Raw genomic sequence first — 21,841 nt, forward strand, 5'->3', positions numbered from 1 at the left:
TAATGACTTTTTCAAGTCTTTCGAAAGCAAATCAGCAATAAAAACTATATTTCGTTTTTCAGTGTTCCCTCGCAGACTGGTCGTATGATTGGGGGAACGACGTCTGAAATTTCGAATCCTGATGTCTGTGCCGTGTTCAACAAAAAAGAGGTCACTCGTTAAACTTGTCCGATTGTCATATTATTTAAGTATTTCTGTTCGGAACTCATACTGACAGCAACTGGAGATAGATACCGAAATATTCAGTCTGTGATGTACAAAAAAGAATGTCTCATTGTTGTTTGTCTGCGAAACAAACGCAGACCAATAACGTCATTATTATCATTCACATTATCACCGCATTATTGCTGATGAATTGGCAAAGCTCGATGTGAAAGGGAAGTTTCTTTCCGTGACTGATTATTGTCATTCTGATTTAAGGTTTCCGTGTTCGAATCTGGCCACAGACAAATGTATACAGCCACAGAACACGCGACAATCTGGAAGATTCTAAAGCTACAAAACAACTATGAACAGATTTTTGTTTGACATTTCGGCCGTCACACGGTCTCATCAAAAACACTTCGCTGTGCTTTATTTCTAGAATATTCGTATAGAAATATTGCTTTCGGTTACAGCAAAAGAGATGTGTTGTTCACTCGATTAATCAACTAGTAAATGTATTTCTTGCCAGTTTCGCAGTTATCAAGATAGTTTTTTTTCCAGTCCTGCTTGATAATGTCTAAATAAAAGTAAGTCTCCAACTTCTAAAGTAGGCAACCCATTTCATCTGCTGAGGTAATGCATTTATACGATATCGTAAAGCTTTATTTTTGTGCATTATTAACGTAAAATAAAACGTACGAAACAATTTTAACAACTCCGCAAAAATGATCGATTTAACAAGCGTCTTTTCGAGAACTCGAAAGTGTATCGAGTGTGCGTTTATAATTTTGTATGCCAAGTATCTTCTTCTGTCCAAAGACATAAGGAGAAACTTACGTCAAGGAATGCCCCTCCCTTCAACTTGATAATTTGGATCATTATAAAGTAATGCAGAAATTTAACGTCACTGAAGAAATGCATATTGTGGACCAAAAATTGACAAGAAGAAATTCTGAAACAAGACAAGTTAGATAATTCTTTGCCAGTCATTTCTGGAACAATCTGTACTGAATAAATAATGACCCTGGCATTAAATTACACTATTAATTACGCCACCAATAAGCTGTGTGATGACACAGCTTATTGGTGGCGTAATTTTTTTTCTAAAATTAATATAATCTTCTCTAGACATAGAGTGTCTTAATGTACTCCATACACTAGACTAGAATCACCATTAACCATTCTTACGGCTCAGGAAATTCCTGTTTTTTTTATAGAATCCGAAGTTTTATTACCGTGCTCACAAAAGCTGTCCACCAGCCCCTACCTGAGACAGATTAATTCAATCCACGCCCTCGAAACCCCGTTCCCTAAAATTAATTTTAATACAAGTATCCCATCTACTCCTATGTCTTCCAAGTGGTCTCTTTCATCCAGGTTTCGCAACCAAAATTGTGTACGTATTTCTCATCTCCCCTATGCGCGATACGTGCCTGTCCATCTAATTCTATTTCAGTTTTATCCACTCTCCTATCACTTCATTCCTCTTTCGTCCAAATATTCTCCTGTGCACTCTGTTCTCAAAAATCCTTAATTGACGTTCCTCCCTTAACGTAAGAGACCAAGTTTCACAACCATACAAAACAACAGGCGAAACTGCAGTGTTGTATTTACCAGAACGTAAGAGATTAGATTAACATAGGCCTACAATGAATAATGTGTGTATTTTTGGAATGAATTCGCTTTAGATATTTTTAAAAAAAATTGTATTTTGACGCGGAGAAATAAACACATGCGACCGACAGCGCCATGTTTGCTCACAACTTTAGAATAATCAAGCGTGAATAGTTGTATTCGGTTCTAAAGCCTCGTTTCTCTTCTTTTTTTCCTTCTTTCTTTCTTTTCAGGAAAAAAAACTAATTACTGAAATCTCTTTCACGAGTTTAGTTCTCTTTCATCTGGCGCAAAGTGGAGCAAAGCGCACGGGAATGTCCATGCTTTGTTCTCCGTGTGTCTGACAAGCGAGCAGATTGACAATAACAAAAAAGAATCGCTTTGCTACTGAAAGCGTCAGGCCTAGTGTAGTAAATCCACATTATGCTGTTCATCTCCTCTTCATACTAAAGAGAAGCAAATATTTAGTCAAAGTTGAGTGTAATGTACGTTCTCTTTGCGAGACTTTTAAACTGATGTTCGTATGCCTCTCACACCGACTGGTCATTGTCCATTCTTAAATTCGGGATAAATCTGTAAATATAATGACTACGCTATGGGCTGGACGACCATGGTTTGAATCTCGTTGGGGCAGGATTTTGTTTTCCTCGGTGTCCTCTCTCGGCCAGGGGGCTGAAACCAAACACCGACCTCCATCTACTGCAGAGATTTGAGAATTTGTCGGATTCAGAAATAACTAGGTTGCCAAGTAGCTAATTAAATTAACTCCTGGATAGCTTATGCCGACATAATTTCTATCACAAATTGTAGTGATATCATGCACAAATTTTAACTCAAGTTTTTAAAAAATATATAAACGGTCCATAAACAGAGTTCGGTCTCAAAAATTTTATGTTCCTTTAGGGCTACTCATATTACGTAACTGTAATGAGTGTACAAGATATTTAACGACCAACGGAGAAGCGTCTATAAATTTTCTGTAATAGACGGACTTAAAATCATGTTATCATGAAATATCTCGATACACTGTTACTTTAAAGCTATATTAATAATCAATACTTCTCTCGATAAATTAGGCCACGACCGCTTCCTTCCACATCCTTTCCAATTCACTACCATCCTCTTATTAGCCGCTGTATAGTCTAAGATACTAAAAACAGGTCGTTAATTAAATTACAATTAAATTAATTTTCTCGATATAAGGTCTTATCAAACGATATCAATTGACATTAGTACTGTATACTGATATGTATTTTTCCTTTCGTCGCATAAAACGCGGAACAAAAGTGACTATGATGGTTACAGTAACGCCCGAGGGGACAAATCAAAATCTGGATTCAGAAAATAAAAATGGACACGAAAAATCTTACTTAACTCATCAAACGTAACGATTTCAAGATTTTCTACAAATGCTGTGGGTACAAAAATAACACACACACACACACAAATCCGATGTTCGTTACTTGATAATTTTTAAAAGAGAACACAGAGTTTATCATCTTGAGAAGAGGTTCTTCTCATCATCCTTAATCGTCACATAAAAATCAGAATCAAAACTGGTCTGAAGCAGGCCTTTATTTTATAGACATTCTCAAATGAATGTAGTATTAAGTCTCCACGACGCGAATGCAACAACTGGTCCAGGATAACGGAAAGATCTCCTACGAAGCTGGCTCTTTTCCAGAAAAGGGTTCCACTGTTGGTTACCGCGGCGGACAAAAGTGCGCAACAACTGGCAAAGATGGAGGCAGTTTAAAGTTTCCGACTTCAATTAGAGAAGTATCGATTTCTAACACAGACCACATAACCAGAGGGATGATGTCACAAATATTGAGTAAATACCAAATATTCTTCAGTCCTACAGATGTCGTGCGTGTGAGGACCGAGTACGTCTTTGCCTTCCTGCAGGCCCGTTGAGCCTACAACATACCTCAGCATTGGTGCAGATGAGTGTAAAATATCAATGGACCAATGATGGACAGGAGAAGATGATGTGCACGAACCTTTAGTTGGATTATCTAGGAGTTGGTCCAGAAGGTTCACGATCGCCTTGGTTAAAGGCCACTACGACTTGGGAGCGGAATTACTTTGCCTTATAGACTAACCGAGCCCCTTTTGAATTACAACAACTGAAGGAAAGCACAGATTACCTCAGTCAGGGAATCCATGAACCATTCGCCATTTACCTGGTGAATCCCTTGTATATAGGAGTTTATATCCCTGGAATGGGGATACGCCAGACTTCCTTTTCGGACGCAACCCAGCGAGCATTTTGATTTCAAACGACCAATGGAATTAGGGAGGACCATTGCCAGACTTTAGAGCATAAAATACAATTGGTCTTTCGGCAGCTAAGGCGGTGGTTATCGGGAGTTTGTGCCGTCTCCCGAACAAGTGAGGAAGGCCGGAGCTTTTACCATTTCGGCGAAGTGTATGGGACGCTCGTCGACGAAATGCTGGACCACGGTTTGACGTGGGGCGACATGTCGAATACTGCTACTGACTTAGGAATCGCATCACTATAGAGTCTATAGTATAGACTATGCGGGAGTCACAAGGGACGTGGGGAGTTAAGAAGTTCCGCGCTGATCGTCCACTGGGTCTCTGGAGTAGGAACTAGGCGACGAACATGTGCCAAGCCATGACCCAACAAAACCCGGCTATGAAACGAAGATCTTCGAAAACCTCCCGTTTCACGCTACAAATCAGTTCGGGTAAAACGACGTCGTTAAATAAACCTACAATCATTAAAAACGTATGACAGTTAAATTAAATGACCCAGGTCTCACCCAAAACACGCTCATTTGCCTGGAAGAGTTTTATTTTAAATCAGAACATTCACATCAGGACTAATTAGACCAAGATATCCTTCATTAGCAAGGTTAGTTCAGACATCGATTGAGTCACATAATTATTTCCTTCAAAGATACCAATAGATCAGAGTCTAGAAGTGGAATGCCCTCTCGCGTGAACCATCGAAAGGTGGCGTAACCTCCTAAGCACCTGGACAGACACAAACAGCTTGATACATACCGACAAAACTGATATAATAAATGCTAATAAATAAAAGATGATTTTCATTAAATTTCTTGCATTAAAACATGGACAAGTCCATACTTTTTACACGCATAGGCCTTATTTTCATACACTAATGACTAAGTCTGAGCGCCAGTCACAAACTTAGATTTGACTCTGGAATGTACTCGGTTCAAATTCCGTCTGTTACATGGTCTATCATTCATCACAGTCGTCTTTCCATTTGACGCTATAAACTACAATTCTCACAGTTTAAACAGCGTCCTAACGGAACAAAACAACCACGCACGAAAATTGTACAATATTGCCACACGTACAGGGCTGAATATTTTAATTTACCATGTCTCCGCCTTAAATTTGTATTTCCGTTTCACTGCCACTAATCTTAACGATTCTGAGAGATTTGATATTCTCTCGGCGACGAATATAAAGATGCCTGCCACCTGGGATGCTGCACCAAGACGTATGGTAGATCGTGACAGACATAGCAAAGGAGTTTAATGTCTCCATAATCAAGGTGATGAGTAACTCTTTACTTCAAGGGTAGAGACAGTGAGTTTCCCCGAAACGTCGACCAATATCTACCAGAATACAACGTGCAACATCCCGGAAGGCAGCCAACTGTCTAGATACAAGTGTTGATATTGATAAAATACCAGAGCAGCTAATGAAATTCTGTTATGAATAACAGGAGAATTAAACAATCATAAGAAAATATGCAATGCATGAAATGAATAAACCAATAAGCAAAGCCCCCGGTTTAATATGCACCTTTTTTTAAGGAGTTCACTTTTATGTATAAAAAATTTATCCAACACATTTTTCTCCCTGTTTAGAAATACGTAACCTCAGACAGCGACGGAAATTTAAGCATCAGACAGCTACCAGATATTAGCTAGGTATGTACTTAGAATCGCTAACTAAACATAAATCCCTTCGACAAATTAATGAATCATTCGTCTACGTACATGTTACTTATAGGAACATATGCCGGTGCATATTGTATTCCCATTCAATATGATTAGCCAGCTGTAAAACCAGGTTCAGCCTAGAAATGCACAGTCTAGTTTGAGGAACGGAATGCGAACCAGGACGACGTGCCGTGAAAGTAACAAGGAATGTCTCGCCACCAACAGTATCACGTATGACTGACCAATTGCGAGTATTGTACAGGGAGAGAGAGAGAGAGAGAGACATTACATCACAACATCAAATGGTCTCCTCTGCTTCAAGCTTTCCATGTTCTGTTCGGATTTTATCTCATGTAAAACGTCCGAAGCAACAGAACAAATCCTTTTCTAGGAATCTCACAAGTAGGACAGCAGTAGAATACACACGATTCACTGTTCTTTCCATTAGGCTGCGACCTCTTCCTTCCACATCCTTTCCAATTCATTTTCATCCTCTCATTCGACGCTATATAATCTGAGCTACTAAAAAAAGTGGAGCCTGGGTAGCTTAGTACAGTGACTAGCTTCGGGCTGGACGACCGGGGTTCGATCCCCGACGGGGGCAGAGGATTTTTCCTCTAGCCTCTGCGTCCAGACCGGCTCTGGGGCCCACCCAGCTTCCTACCCAACGGGTACCGGGGTCATTTCCCGGGGGTAAAGCCGGCCTTGTCGTGATGCTGACCACTCACCCCCATCTAGTGCCGAGGTCAAGGAAGAGATGAGCTATACCTCCTTTCCCCCCAAGCGCCTACATGGCTTGCAGTGGAACAGCTTTACGTTTCTTTATAAATAAAAAATAGGTCTATTTTCATGGCTCTACAGTCCTTCAAGTATCTTGGCCTCCGTAAGAATGGGAGGTTTCTTAAACTTTTTAGACTTTTGATACGATCCCCTTTGGACGAATTATATCAGCGCGTCGGGAGGCCTCTGTATGTACAGGACACCACAACACAGAAAGACACGCTTGCCTGAGTGGGATTCGAACCCACAGTCCCAGTGTCCGAGTACGATCCAGACCGCGCGTCAACTGTGACCGGAATTTTTTTATATTTACATGACAAAAATAAATAATGTATCAGTCACGTAACAAATGCAATGCAAAAGCCAGAGATCAAAAGTATCACAAACCTCACGTCACATTAACGACAGTAACTCTGTAACAGTTTGTATAAGAATTCCATTTAAAAGCGCAGAATCAGCACAAAGGCGCCAAATGAGATTAGCGCTCTCAAGTGCGACAGAGGTTTGACGTCCGTGGACTGTTGAAACATTAACGAGGTCAGTCCACAGAAACAGGCGTTAACCGTGTTAGCCCGGCTAACACTTTGATAAACAACTAATAAAACGCCCTCTGTCTTAATTTCGTGATTCACTGGTGGTTCACTCATTCGAACACAGCAAACCTGATTACATAAAAGGCGTCGTTAGCCAATTGCAGCCAAGCGTTGTTAGCCAACTAGTCGCGGCGAGCGTAACTTCGCCAACATCGTCTGGCTGGCTGGAGCTGGCTAATGATTCATTTTATCTGACAGGTTCTGCCCCGTCTCTGACACAGGCCTAAATTACGCCTTCTTTCTTGCATTCTACAGAACAAATCTTACATGAGACACAGTTAATGTCAAACCGCGATTTTCCGCACGACTAGCTGTTTTTAATAAAGTTTAAATACTTGTATTTGATCTTCCAGAAACTGTAATGATTTAAACTATAGCTGTCCGACAACTTTCACAAGATATTCCATACCAAATTTCACCTACATCTGGCAATTAATACAGGCGTTGAAGCGGGGAAGATACCGACGTCCACATAATCCATCCGCCGACGGTCATTGGAGCTTCAATTTGTTGCTACTGATACAGTTTTAGGAGAGTGGCACCACAAACTCAACTAAACTACACACAGAAGTAGCGAAATTTTAGCTTATTTGTGTTTAATACTCGTCTGTATATTATTTTAATTAACCTTAGAACAACCAATGAAATTTTAACTGTGGATAGTACCCTGAGGATGGATCAAGTGAGCCCGAAACATATCGCATGGTAAAATAAACACCAAGGCACGTTACAGTAGATGATGCTGTGAATATAAATGTTTTTGGGTTCAGGGATAATAATTATTCGTGTGTTTTCAACGATGCGTATCGAATAATCAGGCACATGATAACTTTTCGTGAAAAAAAGATTGACAAGAAATGCAAGGATTTCTCGAGTGTTTCCTCGTAGAAGCACTGTGGAAATTTCCCAGCAAATTAATTACACACCCAAACACATGTAATAAATTATAACAAATTATACAAAATGATTATTCCGAAAATTTTATTAAGAGCACTGTGCAAACATTTATGAAACAGGCGGTTGTTCGTTCTGAAAATTGAATTAAATACTCTGCTTGTTACTAAACAAAAATTTCAGCCTCAGCTTGTAAAAAACGCCTGCTGTTTAAAACTTGGTTTTACACAGCAGGTGAACTACTTAACTGGTAGTGTAATTAGAAAATTAGCAAGATAAATTATTTCATTTCTTAAATTTAACATGTAAATGCAATGGACACGAAATCAGTTGAGATTCTGCTGGATGGACATCCTTTAAAGGACGACAGAAGGACAGTTTCCTGCCTTTGAAACTTTGGCCACTACGGAGGCGTCTGTTTAATTTTCTACTGTCGAGTCACATTCTGCAAATTTCTGGATGAAGTGACATACAAAAATCACGTAACGTGAGACCACTGCTGAGGACACACAGTGCAGAAACAGAGGCAGGGGATACGAAGGCTGCCACATTTTCGAAGAGAAATTTTAATGTATTTCCATAATTCATCTTTTCAAAACAAATGAACGATACTTGGTTATAATTATGCCTTCGATATAATGGCATTATTGATGTTAATTTTTTAATTTTAATTTAAAAGAAACATTTTAGAATGTTGTAATTGTTCCGTTTTTGAAGTACATTAGGATTATGATTAGTTCAATTTCCATTATCTTGAACCCTACAACGGGAAATGAGACGAAAAACTTTTAAAATAACTTAACAGGTTCTCGGGCTGAGAAATATATCAGAACAAGCAATATTTATTAAGTCTGGCTTAGTTCTTTAGGCCAAGTTAGTTTAAATGAATTTTCCTACAACAACGTAACACAATTCAAATATATATTTATTATTCAAGTCTATACACAAACTTTTAAATTGTTGATGTTAAAATTTAAAATTTAAAATCACCATTAATATTCTGCGCTATTCATCGTTATCTCGATGTTACAATATTGCGCTATATATTTTACTACATGTTTCAATGTCATAGCATCATTTTCAGGATTTTAAATTTTAAATTTTAACATCAACAATTTAAAAGTTTGTGTATAGACTTGAATAATAAATATATATTTGAATTTTGAACACAAACATGACGCATCTAAACTATAAACGTAACACAAGTTTCGAAAATTATATATTTTTGCTGCAACAGATAACAGCCTGAAGGAAAAAAAAATCAGGTAGAGTTCCACTTAATCCGTATATAGAAGAAGATAAACCCAATTTCCTAATACGTAAACAATTTTTCCAAATGTTTTCTTCCGAAATTCGTATATAAGCACTGAAGACTAAGTTCTAGTATCAGTCTTGTAATAGCTCGAACTGTTACAGCAAAACTTTTATCATTAAACGCATGTGCAAAGAGAACATAGACCTTACTCATTTCAAGGTTTATTACGGAATTATAGAAACACGTTTGATGACATCGTACAACGTTCAGAGCGAAACTGCGTAATACAAACGTAACAAAACGTCAAGGAAAAGATGAAACGAAAATAAGAGACCGTCTTAACTGATGGAAAGTAAGCACGTCAAGATTCCGCGTAGCTAAGTAAATTAAAACTCTCAAGTCTCCTGGCTTTTTTTTGGGGTGGGGGGGGGGTGGGGGTGGATTGACTACGTCGGTTACAAGAGAAGTTATTCTTACGCCAGTAAATAAGACAGATTTTTAGTTTCCCCGAAGAAATTAAAGACAACAAATGAAAGCAGTGTTCTGCTGTTACAGTAAACTCGTGGAATTATTACGATTGAATCTGGAGTGTTTAATATGCTGAGAGCAGAATCCCGCACTTTCAAAGTCAAGTTCTGAAACTGCCTTCACCGAAAAGGACTCTACTATAATTCAATAATAGATGTACAACCGTCTGCCTTTTCAGATGGGTTAATATTGTAATAAGATTATAATGAAATGCAGCGGGGAGTTCCTTATTGAAACCCCAATCAGATTCGATATCTTGATTTCTATATCGTGACTACAGCTCTAAATGGTTCTAACGATGGAGCGTAAAGTTCAATATCGCTCGCTCTCCTGACTTCAACAGCAGTTTTATATTCTAAAACAAGACTAAGTGAAAGTAGACGCTTTTGCATATGTTGATACTTGCATCAGTGAACAGCAGACTAAAAAGTGTTTATTCAAAATAAAATTTCTTACAAATAAAAAATAATTATCCGATAACATTCTTAATCGTAAGTAAGTGGTCAGGAGAACAGCTCTGACGTCATCAGTTTAATTCCAGAAACTCACGCGTAATATTTAAATAAACCAACACAGAAATTACCAAATAAATTTGTACATGAGCATCACATCGGCCAATCAGAGCAATTATTTTATTTGAACAATATTTTAAACATTTGATGGAATACGAACACACGTACACACAAGCCTAATTTATACATAAAATATAAATACTTAATCGTCCGTGGGTTCTGTAATGTGAACAGACGCTTTAAATCAGGGCGAGGACCATAAAAACAATGATGACTTCTTCAATTTATCGTGTATGCAGCTAAAATCATTGTAAACTCTACCATAAAATTTCGAAGGGAATTCTTTTTGCTGCAAAGCGTCACTTTTCCCACTTTCCACGCATTCTTTACGCTTGCAACAGACCAATGCAATAATAATACAATTTTACAGTATGAAAAATAAAATGTTGTAGTTTCCAACTCTCTTGCTGTGCAGCTGACAAACATCACGTAACGATTTAACAATAGCAAATTAGGTGGAAGAAGGTACGAGATCTGTGAACGAAAAATAAAATCACATAAACGCAGACCATAATTGTAAAGGTGACAATTCTGTTAAGATGAGAGGCGATTAATGAAATTGTCTGATTCCACGTTCATTTCTTTCCCTCCTACGCATTTAAAATAAAATATAGTAAACCTGGATTCGGTTGATATTGATCTCACTTCAACAAGGGCAGGAATGTAGCCCAAAATGTTTCAGTATTCCACTCGTGAAGAATCCATTTCCGACGACGGACAATTGAATTTTTCTTTCGTACTGATGTGATATTCCTACCACTAAACAGTGTTAACTCTTATTTTCCACCTACGTCATACAACGCGAATGCAGAACACATCCTGCCGAGTAGACACATACAGGCCTCAAGCGAGAAATTTGTTTAACTTCATACTAATGCACAATTACAAGGGTTGTTACTGATATTAGCAAGACGCAGACGTGCGACTAGAGACACCTAGTTTCTTGCAGAAGAAACAAACTCTGTCCTTGCACTTCTTTGTTTATTCTGCTACATAACCACGTGTTTAAAAATAAATTACCATGACAACTCTTTGAAACGAGCAGGGAATATTTTTTTGCAAATTTTTTGATGCTGAATAACCTGATTAACGGAATTGTTTTTAATAACTGAGTTCCACTAACTCACAAATATACACAGAATAAAATGCTTTTAGACAAACAGAGCAGCAAAACTATAATTCCCACTTCTTTCTGTCTCAGCCAATAAAACTACCAATAACCAATAAACAATTTTGTGGTGAGCGGCACGAAATCTATTGCCTTAAATTCACTAACTCCGTAATAAAAAGAGCTGAGGCAGGGATCACATATCCGAGTATTTCAATTATTTACATCAAAATAAGACTGAAAGGCAATTCTCTCTAATGTACGCGTAATATTTATGGAGGTTAAGTAAATGGATTTTGTTATTAACTCTTCAAAACCTATTGGTAGCTCAATGTCCCACCTGCTTTAACAACTGCAAATCTGCAAGTTTTGTGTTTCGTATAATTCTCTATTTCATTGAACGACGTTGACAAAATTTATCCTTGAAACGGTAAAGTCTAGTGTTTTCTTTGCGGTACGGACTGAATAGTTAAAACACCATTTACGCGAGTCTACCTTTAAAGACTTAAAGGGAACTGACGAACGCACATCTAACACCATATAATCACCAGTGCATTTATTATACGAATTTGTTAACAAATATAATAAATCAATTTCCTGCGCCAAATTACAACAGTTACTGTGAGAATCGTAACATGCCTAATTCATGGTAGTTGTATAAATGTTACAGACAGTTTTAAATCCCTTAATTTGTTCACGGTGATGCATAACTGCTGCCCATTTAATGAGACTGTCTCATAGCGTTGCTTAGCGTTTATTGAATTGTCTGCATATTTCAATATGTATTAATACGAACAAATGACATAATATAAAATGAAGTAACTTTTTTTAAACTTCATACACCGTAACGTCCAGAACATTCGATGTTTTTGTTTATCGAAATTTATTTCGACGTCGAAGTTTGGAATAGTTCGAAGATTTAATTGTTTGGAATGCAACTCTTGGATTTAAAAATAGTGTATATGCTTTACATCTTACTAAAAAAAAAATTTTTAAAAAAAAACCTGTATCATTTTCCTGAGAATAAGCATGGCTTACACAAATTTGAAGGGAATAAAATTGACAAAACATTCATCACAGCCCGTTTAAAGCACCTCGTACAGACACAGAATAAAATGTCGAGTGTCATTACAGCAGACCAACAGCCACTCACCTCTAAGCAAGAAGAGCCTGGCGACCACGGCGAACACAAATCTGGCGACAAGACGCCCCATCGCGCACTACCTTGTGCTTCTCAGTCGGCAAGTCCATTCGCAACTGTCGTTCCTGCCTTGGAACTGTAACTATCTCTCGACATCGGGCGAGTTCGGTGCGCGTCGGACACTCCACTGCGATGAAACCACTAACCCGTTCGTCAGAATTCAATACTGAAACGGCCTAACCAAATACAATTTGACATCCTTTCCCACCCCAAAAAAGGGTGAGTTGCAGATACCCCGTGAATGTAGCCTACATTTCACTGCTAACAGAGCGTATGCAATTGTACCAGTCAGCCGGACGGTAATGAACTAGTCTGTCCGTCGCACACAGGGTGGACCGTAATCAGTTAGACGATGAACACGTATAAAATGTCCTCACGCATCGCGAAATTGCATGGGGCATGGATATAAATCGGCATTAGAAGTGGGCCCAGTTGGGTCGACGTATCCACTAGACACACAGCAAATCTCTGACTGGATCAGAATAAACACAATGGAGAACATATTATTATATTTTTGAAGTAATAATAGTAATAGATTTGACGTTACTTTGATGAACTTTTTTGTAAGAAACGATTACAACGGATTTGGAAACTCTGTATCAGAGACTTTATACTTCCTACACTTCATTTTCACGCAGAAAATTTTAACATCTCTGACAAAATTTTCGACGTAAATCTTTTATTTAGATATATTAATCGGCAATTGACATTTTGCTACGTTCAGGATTATTAAGTGCTGTGTACTAGAATGTTTTAATACGCTCACTTCATATACATATGGTCTATTTTTTGTTCTTTGTATTTAATTTTCTTGTGTTAACTCTACAATTGGCTTGTGTGCCTGCTGAGTTCGCACTTTAAAATAAAAATGAGAAAGATTTTAACCGATTTGCTGTAACTCCATGAAACATATTCCTGTAAAATCTAGTATTCCCTCAGCTAGTAGCCTTTTACGTAGGACAAAAGTTCATTTCAAAGAGCCTACCACTGGACATTATCCCATTCTAATCATTACTCTTATTTTCTGAGCTGTAATCACCCCCAGCACTAAAGAATATAACAACACGCGATTAACAGATGCATTACTGTAACGCATTCACAATACATAGCAGAATACAATTTTATTTTGGGCAGTATCACAAAACATATATGGAACACACGAAGAAAACCATTGCCAAGAATGAATTCAAGCGACCTTCCGAGTAGCTTAAAGTGAACGCCTCACCCATTCCACCCAAGAATCTATCAGTCTTAAGAAGAAGAAACATTTTTGAAAATATTTTAGCAGTATTCTGAGACGTGACAGGCCCTTGATCGTGTTTCGACCGCGGAAGATATTGTCCGTGGTCAATCCAATCTTTCCGTCTGCGCAGAGTTGTCAGTTGTCACTCCACAAAACCACGCAATTACTCCGTCCGTCCGTCCGTCCGTCCATCAAGTTCCCTGCGTTTCCAGTTGGGCCGTCCCCGACAAATCCGGCGCAGTTTCCTCGAAAGCAACTCCTTCCATTTTCAGGACACAATAGAAACAATTTCGCGCAAGTGAAGGAAGAGATGAAGAGCGGGTCCAGCCATCAGAGAATGACGTCTGCCATGAAATAAGAGGGCGTAATCACTGATGGGGAAAAGTGGCAGAAACTCACTGCTCTTTTGTTTTTAGGGAGAGTATTTTTTTGTGAATTTTATGATTTTTTTTTAATTCGTGAAAAATGAGGAGAACAAATGACTGAATTATCGACTTCAATTAGGCAAAAACAAAGGAGCAAAAAATAACGAAACAAAGAGAGATCCACAAACAGAAGAAATACTCCATGTTCTTTGATCTCTTCAATTATTTTTCCAACATATTCACTCTTGAAAAACAACGATAATTCAAAGTTTCCACTTCCATTTCAATACACATTTTATAAAAAATATTTTGTTGAGGAGGATATTTGGGCCCAGGAGAGAAGACGATGGGGTCTGGAGAAAACTGCAAAATGACGAGCTTAAAAATCTGTACTCCTCCCCCAATATTGTCAGGGTGATTAAGTCGAGAAGAATGAGATGGGCTGGCCATGTAGCGCGCATGGATGGGACAAGAGGTGTGCACCGGGTACTGGTTTGGAAGCCTGAGGGGAAGAGACCCCTGGGGAGGCCTAGACGTAGATGGGAGGATAATCTCAGGCGGGATCTATGGGAGATAGGAGTTGAAGGAGACTGGGTCCGGTGGAGGGCTTTGGTTAACTCGGTGATGAACCTTCTGGTTCGGTAAGCCATCTAGTTAGTTAGTTAGTTAGTTTTATAAAAAAAAACTCCTTCATCTCCCTGTACCTGTTACGAGATTTCTCACAAACCTACGAATACAGCGGTAGCTAATATTAGTAAAATTTATATTATTATATGATATTTCGCCTATATCTTCAATTATATTTCCTTTCTATTGCAATTTGCAATATCTCGCTGACACGTCCACTAACGCCAGCCCCATTATTCACTCCTCACGGGATGACACGATACAAGATCACTGACGCCAAAGAGGCAACAAAGACACCAACGAAGACGACCTTACGAGCCAAAAAGTGAGTCGTTAAATTCCTTTGTTTTAACTTGATTTATTGTCAGTGATAACCAGTTTTAGTAAATAGCTGTTAATTCAAATTACGTGTTTACGTTGAACACTCCCCCCCCCACCACCAAATTTTCAAAATACCTTAATCTATTCTAGTTCACATTATGAATATAAACCGTGAAATAATCGTAAATATTACATGACATTCCTTTCTTTAAGAAATGTAATAACTTCTTTCATGAACTTGGAACAAATTTAAACTGTTTCTCGCATTCACGATGACGCCAACTCGTACCTTCGTAATTCTTTCCTCCATTTTATATCGTCTTCTCTGCATGCCTCTCTCTCTCCCCCCTTGCGAAGAAATATTTTAATGCAAACAGCTCCGGTTCTTCACAGCGACTAAGAAAACATGTAATTTCTGTGTAACGCGTTTAACGCTTTCACTTATAGAACTATTTACATTTCTTTTGGTACATGCGATCCGGATTTGATTTTCTGGTAGTGACTGCGAATGAAGTTGATACCCTCAGAGTATGATACCAGGTTATCGCGATCAAATATTTTCCAAAGGAATGTGTTTCGTGGTTTTTCAGCTCTCTCTCTCCCCCCTCCCTTTTTTCGAATCGTTAAACTTTCACTGTCCCCCCTCCCCCCATTCCACACCACTTCACTTCTGTTTGCCGAGTTCCAGCTGCTATCGGCTGGACCATCATGAAATTTTCATGCAATGCAATTTTATTCCGCTGTGTTGTTTCTTTTTTTAACTTGTACCACGCTCAGCCGTAACACGGCTTTGTTTCTGCTCTGGGATTCCCCTCCCTTCCCTCCAGTGCTTTTATTCCATCTCCAGCTGCAATATGTAAAAAAAAAAGGCTTTTTCCCTACTCGGAGCGCGGACTCCCTACGGAAACATTACCGGCTCCAAGCATTTCCTCCTCGTAGTCTGACAGCGAGCGAGGAGGCTGTGTAAAGAGCTCAGGGTGGTAGAACAAAGATCTGCAACGCGAGACACACGAGTTGCCACCACTCGAAAACTTTTATCGTACCTTCGTAACTGGATACCTTCAAATCATGCAAAAGAGGCCTCCCCCCCCCCTTCTCTCTCTCTTCTTCCAACACGATTTCGTAAAACAAGTGAGCAGCGTCTGCCTTTATAAGTATGGCTCCATCATATTTTGAAATATTATTTCTTGTCTTTTTCGATACTCAGGTCAGTCCCTGTGTTTTCACGGCGAGGAATACTTAGCCGATCACCACCAACCTGGAATTTGAATTCCCCATTTTATTAATTTTCAAAATAACACTGTTAAATCGGTTGAGGTGTTCTTGTGTTAGTGTACGTATCGTGTAAGATAATTTAATTCAGGGGTCGGCAACCTAAGGCCAACACATTTTTACTTCTGTCAAACCCCAAATGCCACATGTAACTATTTCGTCATACGTTTACTGTTACATCAATGCGAGCAGAAGTAACTTACATCGGTCAATCTAGATTACTCTTTTAACATTCTTTCGATTCAACCACCATTTCGCAGTCAAATCATAAAACAAACTAAGGTTTAATTAATGTCTAAAATCATACATAACCTAATAAAAATTCTTGAATTTGAATCCTAAATCCAGCTCCAGGTTCGATTAGCCTGGCCAAAAATGTATTACTTAGTTCTCCATAAATTACTAAATTAAACCTACTTTAGATCGAACTTTTCATTTCGCTCTTGCTGGCCACAAGATATTTCACAAAAACCTCGCAGAAAGTCTGCCCTCACCTCTCACAAACGTAATTACACACATGCATATGATGTACTTTACATACATGCCAGGTGTCTTATTTTGGATGCTTACGTTCGATTGTCCCAGTCATCTTAAGATCTGGGATTTTAAAGACCCATATTCATTGTTTGCTTCTACAGGAATTTTCCGTGTTTTTAAAAAAGGAAATCCTCCGCATACAGTAATCTTAACACACCACATTTCGTATGTAAATAAGGCAGATTTCACGAAAGAAAAACGTTTGGAGGGAAAAAAAAGGAATTGTGCAGTTACGAGAAACGTAACTAGCTCCAGGGAGAGCATGTCACGTGGGTGAAGTACAAGGAAAGCCGGAAGGCGTTATTCAACTTTCTTTTGACATACAGCGAGGATGGAGGGAGGGAGGGACTTCTGCTAGACGCCGATATCCTGCCCTGGTTTCATCCCACACATAAAAGAGTTCAGCAGTAGCTAATCTGTTCCATCAATACTTCAGTGGTGCAGTCTCGAATTTCAGAGTTACTTTATACGAAAGGAAAAAATAATTTTCCTCAATGACTTACTTTTAAGTAACTAATGAATTCGTAATCACTTTAATATGTGCAAGGTATTTGTCGATTCTCCTTTAACTACTGAAATTAAAAAAATCGCTAATTATTTATCAATAAAAACTATAAAGACAGCGAAACCACTGTCCGGTTGACGTATGTCCTATCACTGTTATCATTCACGGGGGTTCGAACCTGGGTCCATTTAAACGAAAGTCCGTCCGCCAGCCACAGTACGTGATTCTTGTGTAAGTCTGTATAAACGTCCCTAACGTGATAATAAATAACCGGTCTAATCTGACTTAAATGAGTGTCTTAGTTTCTACAATTTCACATTACAAATTAATTCTGGGGCGCATAAACATGCTCGATGCTATGTTAGCAATGTAAGATCAAGATAATCCCGTAGGATAGGTCAAAGGAGTTTTCTTAGAGTTGAGGGGTAGTGAGCCGTTGTATTTGAAACGGCAACTCAGAATACGAGCCCCACAAAAAAAAAGTGAATATTTGCGAAAATTACAGGGGAAACCTCTAAAATACAGCAAAAGTCCTGAATCTAATTTTACAAATTTACACTTATTGTATAATGTCTGAAATTTGTAAGTCATTCGTATGAATCTTTGCACTAAATGTGAAAACCCCGTCCCTACCTACAGAATTCCTCGACGCGAGCAACATTACGATCTACAACTCTTCGTAGAAACGCATACAATTTATATTTAATTAAATAAAATCGAATAAGTCTGTAAGTTAGAAAAGTACTAAGAAGCTGTACTTGAAATTGGAGCTCACTTTTCTACGTTTGTCTTCGTTTGACTACACAGTCAAGTCAGACGACCGGGGGTTTGTAATTTATGTGTCACTGTTTTGCATCTCTGAGTTTCAATAACCATTGAATCCTGTGCACGAGCTCTAGAATACTGAAAGAACTTCTACGTAGCTAACCAACCTTGAACAAACAGGCTGTACGCTCGGCATGAACGTCTTGTGGAAGGGCTTCGAACAACCTGAGCTGCGAGGCAGACAGAATTTATTACTAAAGCCATCACACGCACCACCTGTTCAAAATTAAAATCGGGCGGATAAACCACCGCCCGGGTACAACGAAACATTCGTAATCTTTCTATCGAAGTCCAATAAAACATTTCTGATGATGGCAAATGCAGGTGCATTATAAGTACCTGAAAGATAAGCTTACTTTAATTCGAATAATGCGGCGTGTCACGACACCCAATTCTGCAAAAATGTGTATCTACATATTTTATTTAGTGTTCTGTCTGACGACAGGTCCATATGAACAGGATTCTTCCATCCTTTTCTCGGACTGGGACCTGTTCATATACGTTCTTGGCAGATGATCCAGAAGTAGTTTGCCATTGCCTTCTTCTGTGTGTGAATGGAGTAATTGTTGGGATGCCACGGAGGAAAACTCCGTGTTGCCTAGACCACGGCCTTGCCCAACACAAGTTATAAATTCGGGCACCGCCGGGAATCGAACCCGAGACCCCAGGATTACAAGGCCAGCGTTCTAACCGCTAGACCACCGTGGCGTATCTACATATAATAAATAATATTAAAACACTTAATAATTTACACAGACTTACATAGGTACAAAATAATATGTGCTGGCCAAAATAGTGGCACTGCCACCTTCATTTCCTGAACGTGTGTCCCTTTTATACAGAACATACATTTTTTTCTGAAATAATAATCAAGATTTCAAAAGTCGTTACAAGCGACAGCCATTTATAATCGTTGTCGACTACACAAAATAAATATTTATAAGACGCATCGTAGTATGGAGAGAACAAATGCACAGTAAGCAGTGAACAAATTGATACAAAGTTCATAAATAACGACAGTGGGAATCGGTAAACACTCGTAACCTGATTGAGATACACCTAAAATAGAACGATGGGAATTACTAATGTTTCTTACGATTTTATTGAACATGGAAGTCAGATTTCGACACGAAACGCGAAACTCGGTTTTACTGTGCGTTCCGATTGAGTGCCTATGTTAAGAACAAGAGACAATAAAAGATGGGTAGGATAAATCTGTGAGTTGCAGTATCAATATGACGTGTGCACAGCGTAAAATAATGTGATGTAATGGTGTCTCACCCCCACCCTCCTCCCCAGTCCGAAGGGGTGATAGAACTTGTAATGAGTTATCGATTCCCCGAGATTCACTATGGGTAGCAACACAACGGAAATTCATTGTCGCATGTGCGGTCCATAAGTGAACAGATATTTGTTGCCACAATCTGCCAACCGATGTTCTTCAAACGCAATTCTGACGACAACTTCGCACACAGCCCCTTTGGTATAGGCAACACAGCAGACCCAAACATATAACTGACAGTAGAAAAATAGCTCGGCTCAGACAAAGCTTTAAGTACGGGTCGACTTTTCCGCTAAGCTCCTTCATTTCCAATCCTCCACGCCCGCAGACGCTTTCCATCCTCAGCTATTGACTCTACTTCCAATGGGGCAGTCCATATGAAACCAATTTTAGGTTGGGAGAATAATGTACCCAGCATCCCTGACGTTACTGAATGCTGCAGTGTATAAAGAACATTTCACTACCTCCAAAAGGACAGCTAAAATTTTCTAGTAACATTTGTATGGGCGGTCTCCAAATTCCATAAGTTTTAGCATAAAATCTAGTTTAGGCTTGTAATCCGTGATCAAAGATACGTACTACAGATAAAGGATTCGGGTATACGTTAACAGATTCGAAAATTTCCCCATAAATTCAAAGTTAGTTTTCTCAGCTTCTGTATCACGCATCCAAATTTTTTTTATATTTCCCGTCAAAAAACGTGGGTATAAAGGTACATGTCACCAGAGGAATACGTAAGTAAAATCTTTGCTTAGCTAGGTTAGTGGATACAACAAAGAAGTCTTTTCGAGTTATGAGATTATCTCTGGGCCACGCAAATAGCTATTTAACCAGATCGATAAACCAGAAATGCTTTCGATCTCATCTCCTCACTTCCAGGGCAATTTCTTGTAGCTCTACGTAACAATAGACTCCCTGCATCAGGCATATTCAGACTTCATTCTGTGGCACGAACAAAGAGAATTTTTACAACGAATATTTAAGGGCAACAGTGGAAGTGAAATTCTTTGTAATATTTGATAATAATTCACGAGTCCACGGGAACACTTCAGATATTGATGCAAGTTGAAACAGAATTAATTTCAACAACAGTACTTCTTTTCAAGTTGTAAAATATACACGCAAGTTAATATAAGAAGCCAGCAAACATAACACTGTTATCTTCAGTTAATTATGCATATCACACCTAGCCACAATTAAGTGTCATAACTTAAGTAACCTCGATGTTTAAATACGCCAAAAGATAAAATACTCAACTTGATTTCCTAACCTTTGTGATGTCGGTCTGAGACCAGAAGTAGGAGATATCATGAGGTCTGTCGGACTAGCTCAAGGATAGGGGCACCACCTCTTAATCCCACGGGCCACTCTCTCAACAAGTGGCTAAGCAACTTGAAAACGTGTGGTGATAGGAGGGTGGATCTTGAAGTGGCGTGATAAGGAGTGGTCATGAATCTCGGTTAACTAGACACTGTTCAGTTACAACAACTTCACATTCTCGTTGCCCCTGGATGTGTAATTTATTGTAAGCTCGATGTCAGGAACACTTGTGTGTTTTCAGCTGTTGTGCCGTCCTCCCACAAGTGACCAGTTAACGCAATTGTCCGACTGCGAGGCTTAACAAAGTAACAAAAACCATCTAGCATCGCGAGTTGGTTAGAGCAGTTTTTAGAGAACCACCCAACCAAGGTCGCCCCACTTTTTCCCCACTGTTCAAAATATACATTAATGCAATATGTGACCATCCTCCGGATATCTTAAAACCAAACCTCGCTAAAATACGATTCGTGCAAGGATGAGAAAATCCCTTACGAGGCCTGCGTCAACTTCGCTGCACTTACACGGCCATGATAAGAAAATATTGTTCTTCCTGGACAAGCAGGTGGATCATGTCACCATCAGCTTGCATACAGACAAGTGCGCAAAAGATGCCAGAGGTACATCGAAACAAACAACCTACCAGAAAGCTAAAATTTAAAAAAAAACTCCACACCTTCAAATTTTGAACACGTGATTAAGTACACTGACTATGCACGAAATATAGGATAGAATTAGTGTTATATGGCTGTAGTTTACCAACGTTTCAGAGGTCTTTGCTGCCTCCATCATCAGGGCGTAACGTTTATAAACTTCTACCACACTACCCGACGCTACAATCCAGAATACAGTCATATTAGGTCTCACCGCCGTCATAAACTCAAATCCTACTTCCAATTGGTGTTGTCTCT

At 38.9% G+C, this 21,841-nt stretch overlaps 1 protein-coding gene across 8 annotated transcripts in view; it reads right to left on the reverse strand.

Moving 5' to 3' along the window:
• The window catches only part of LOC110831140 (cell adhesion molecule Dscam2), a 211,673-nt gene extending 198,976 nt beyond the window's left edge, over nt 1-12,697 (reverse strand). For 5 of the 8 annotated variants that reach the window (XM_087343758.1, XM_087343753.1, XM_087343755.1 and 2 more), the window contains exon 1: nt 12,589-12,697. In XM_087343758.1, coding sequence (XP_087199884.1) covers nt 12,589-12,649 — 61 coding nt within the window. In that variant the 5' untranslated portion in view covers nt 12,650-12,697. The remainder of the gene's footprint in view (nt 1-12,588) is intronic. The other 3 variants (XM_087343751.1, XM_087343756.1, XM_087343757.1) reach the window with 1 other exon arrangement.
• Between the last annotated feature and the right edge of the window lie 9,144 nt (nt 12,698-21,841).

Source organism: Zootermopsis nevadensis, unplaced genomic scaffold (genome assembly GCF_977971745.1).
Source record: "Zootermopsis nevadensis isolate Lab colony 2312 unplaced genomic scaffold, Znev_1.0 Znev_ptg000006l, whole genome shotgun sequence".
In the NCBI taxonomy this organism is placed as follows: Eukaryota; Metazoa; Arthropoda; class Insecta; order Blattodea; family Termopsidae; genus Zootermopsis; species Zootermopsis nevadensis.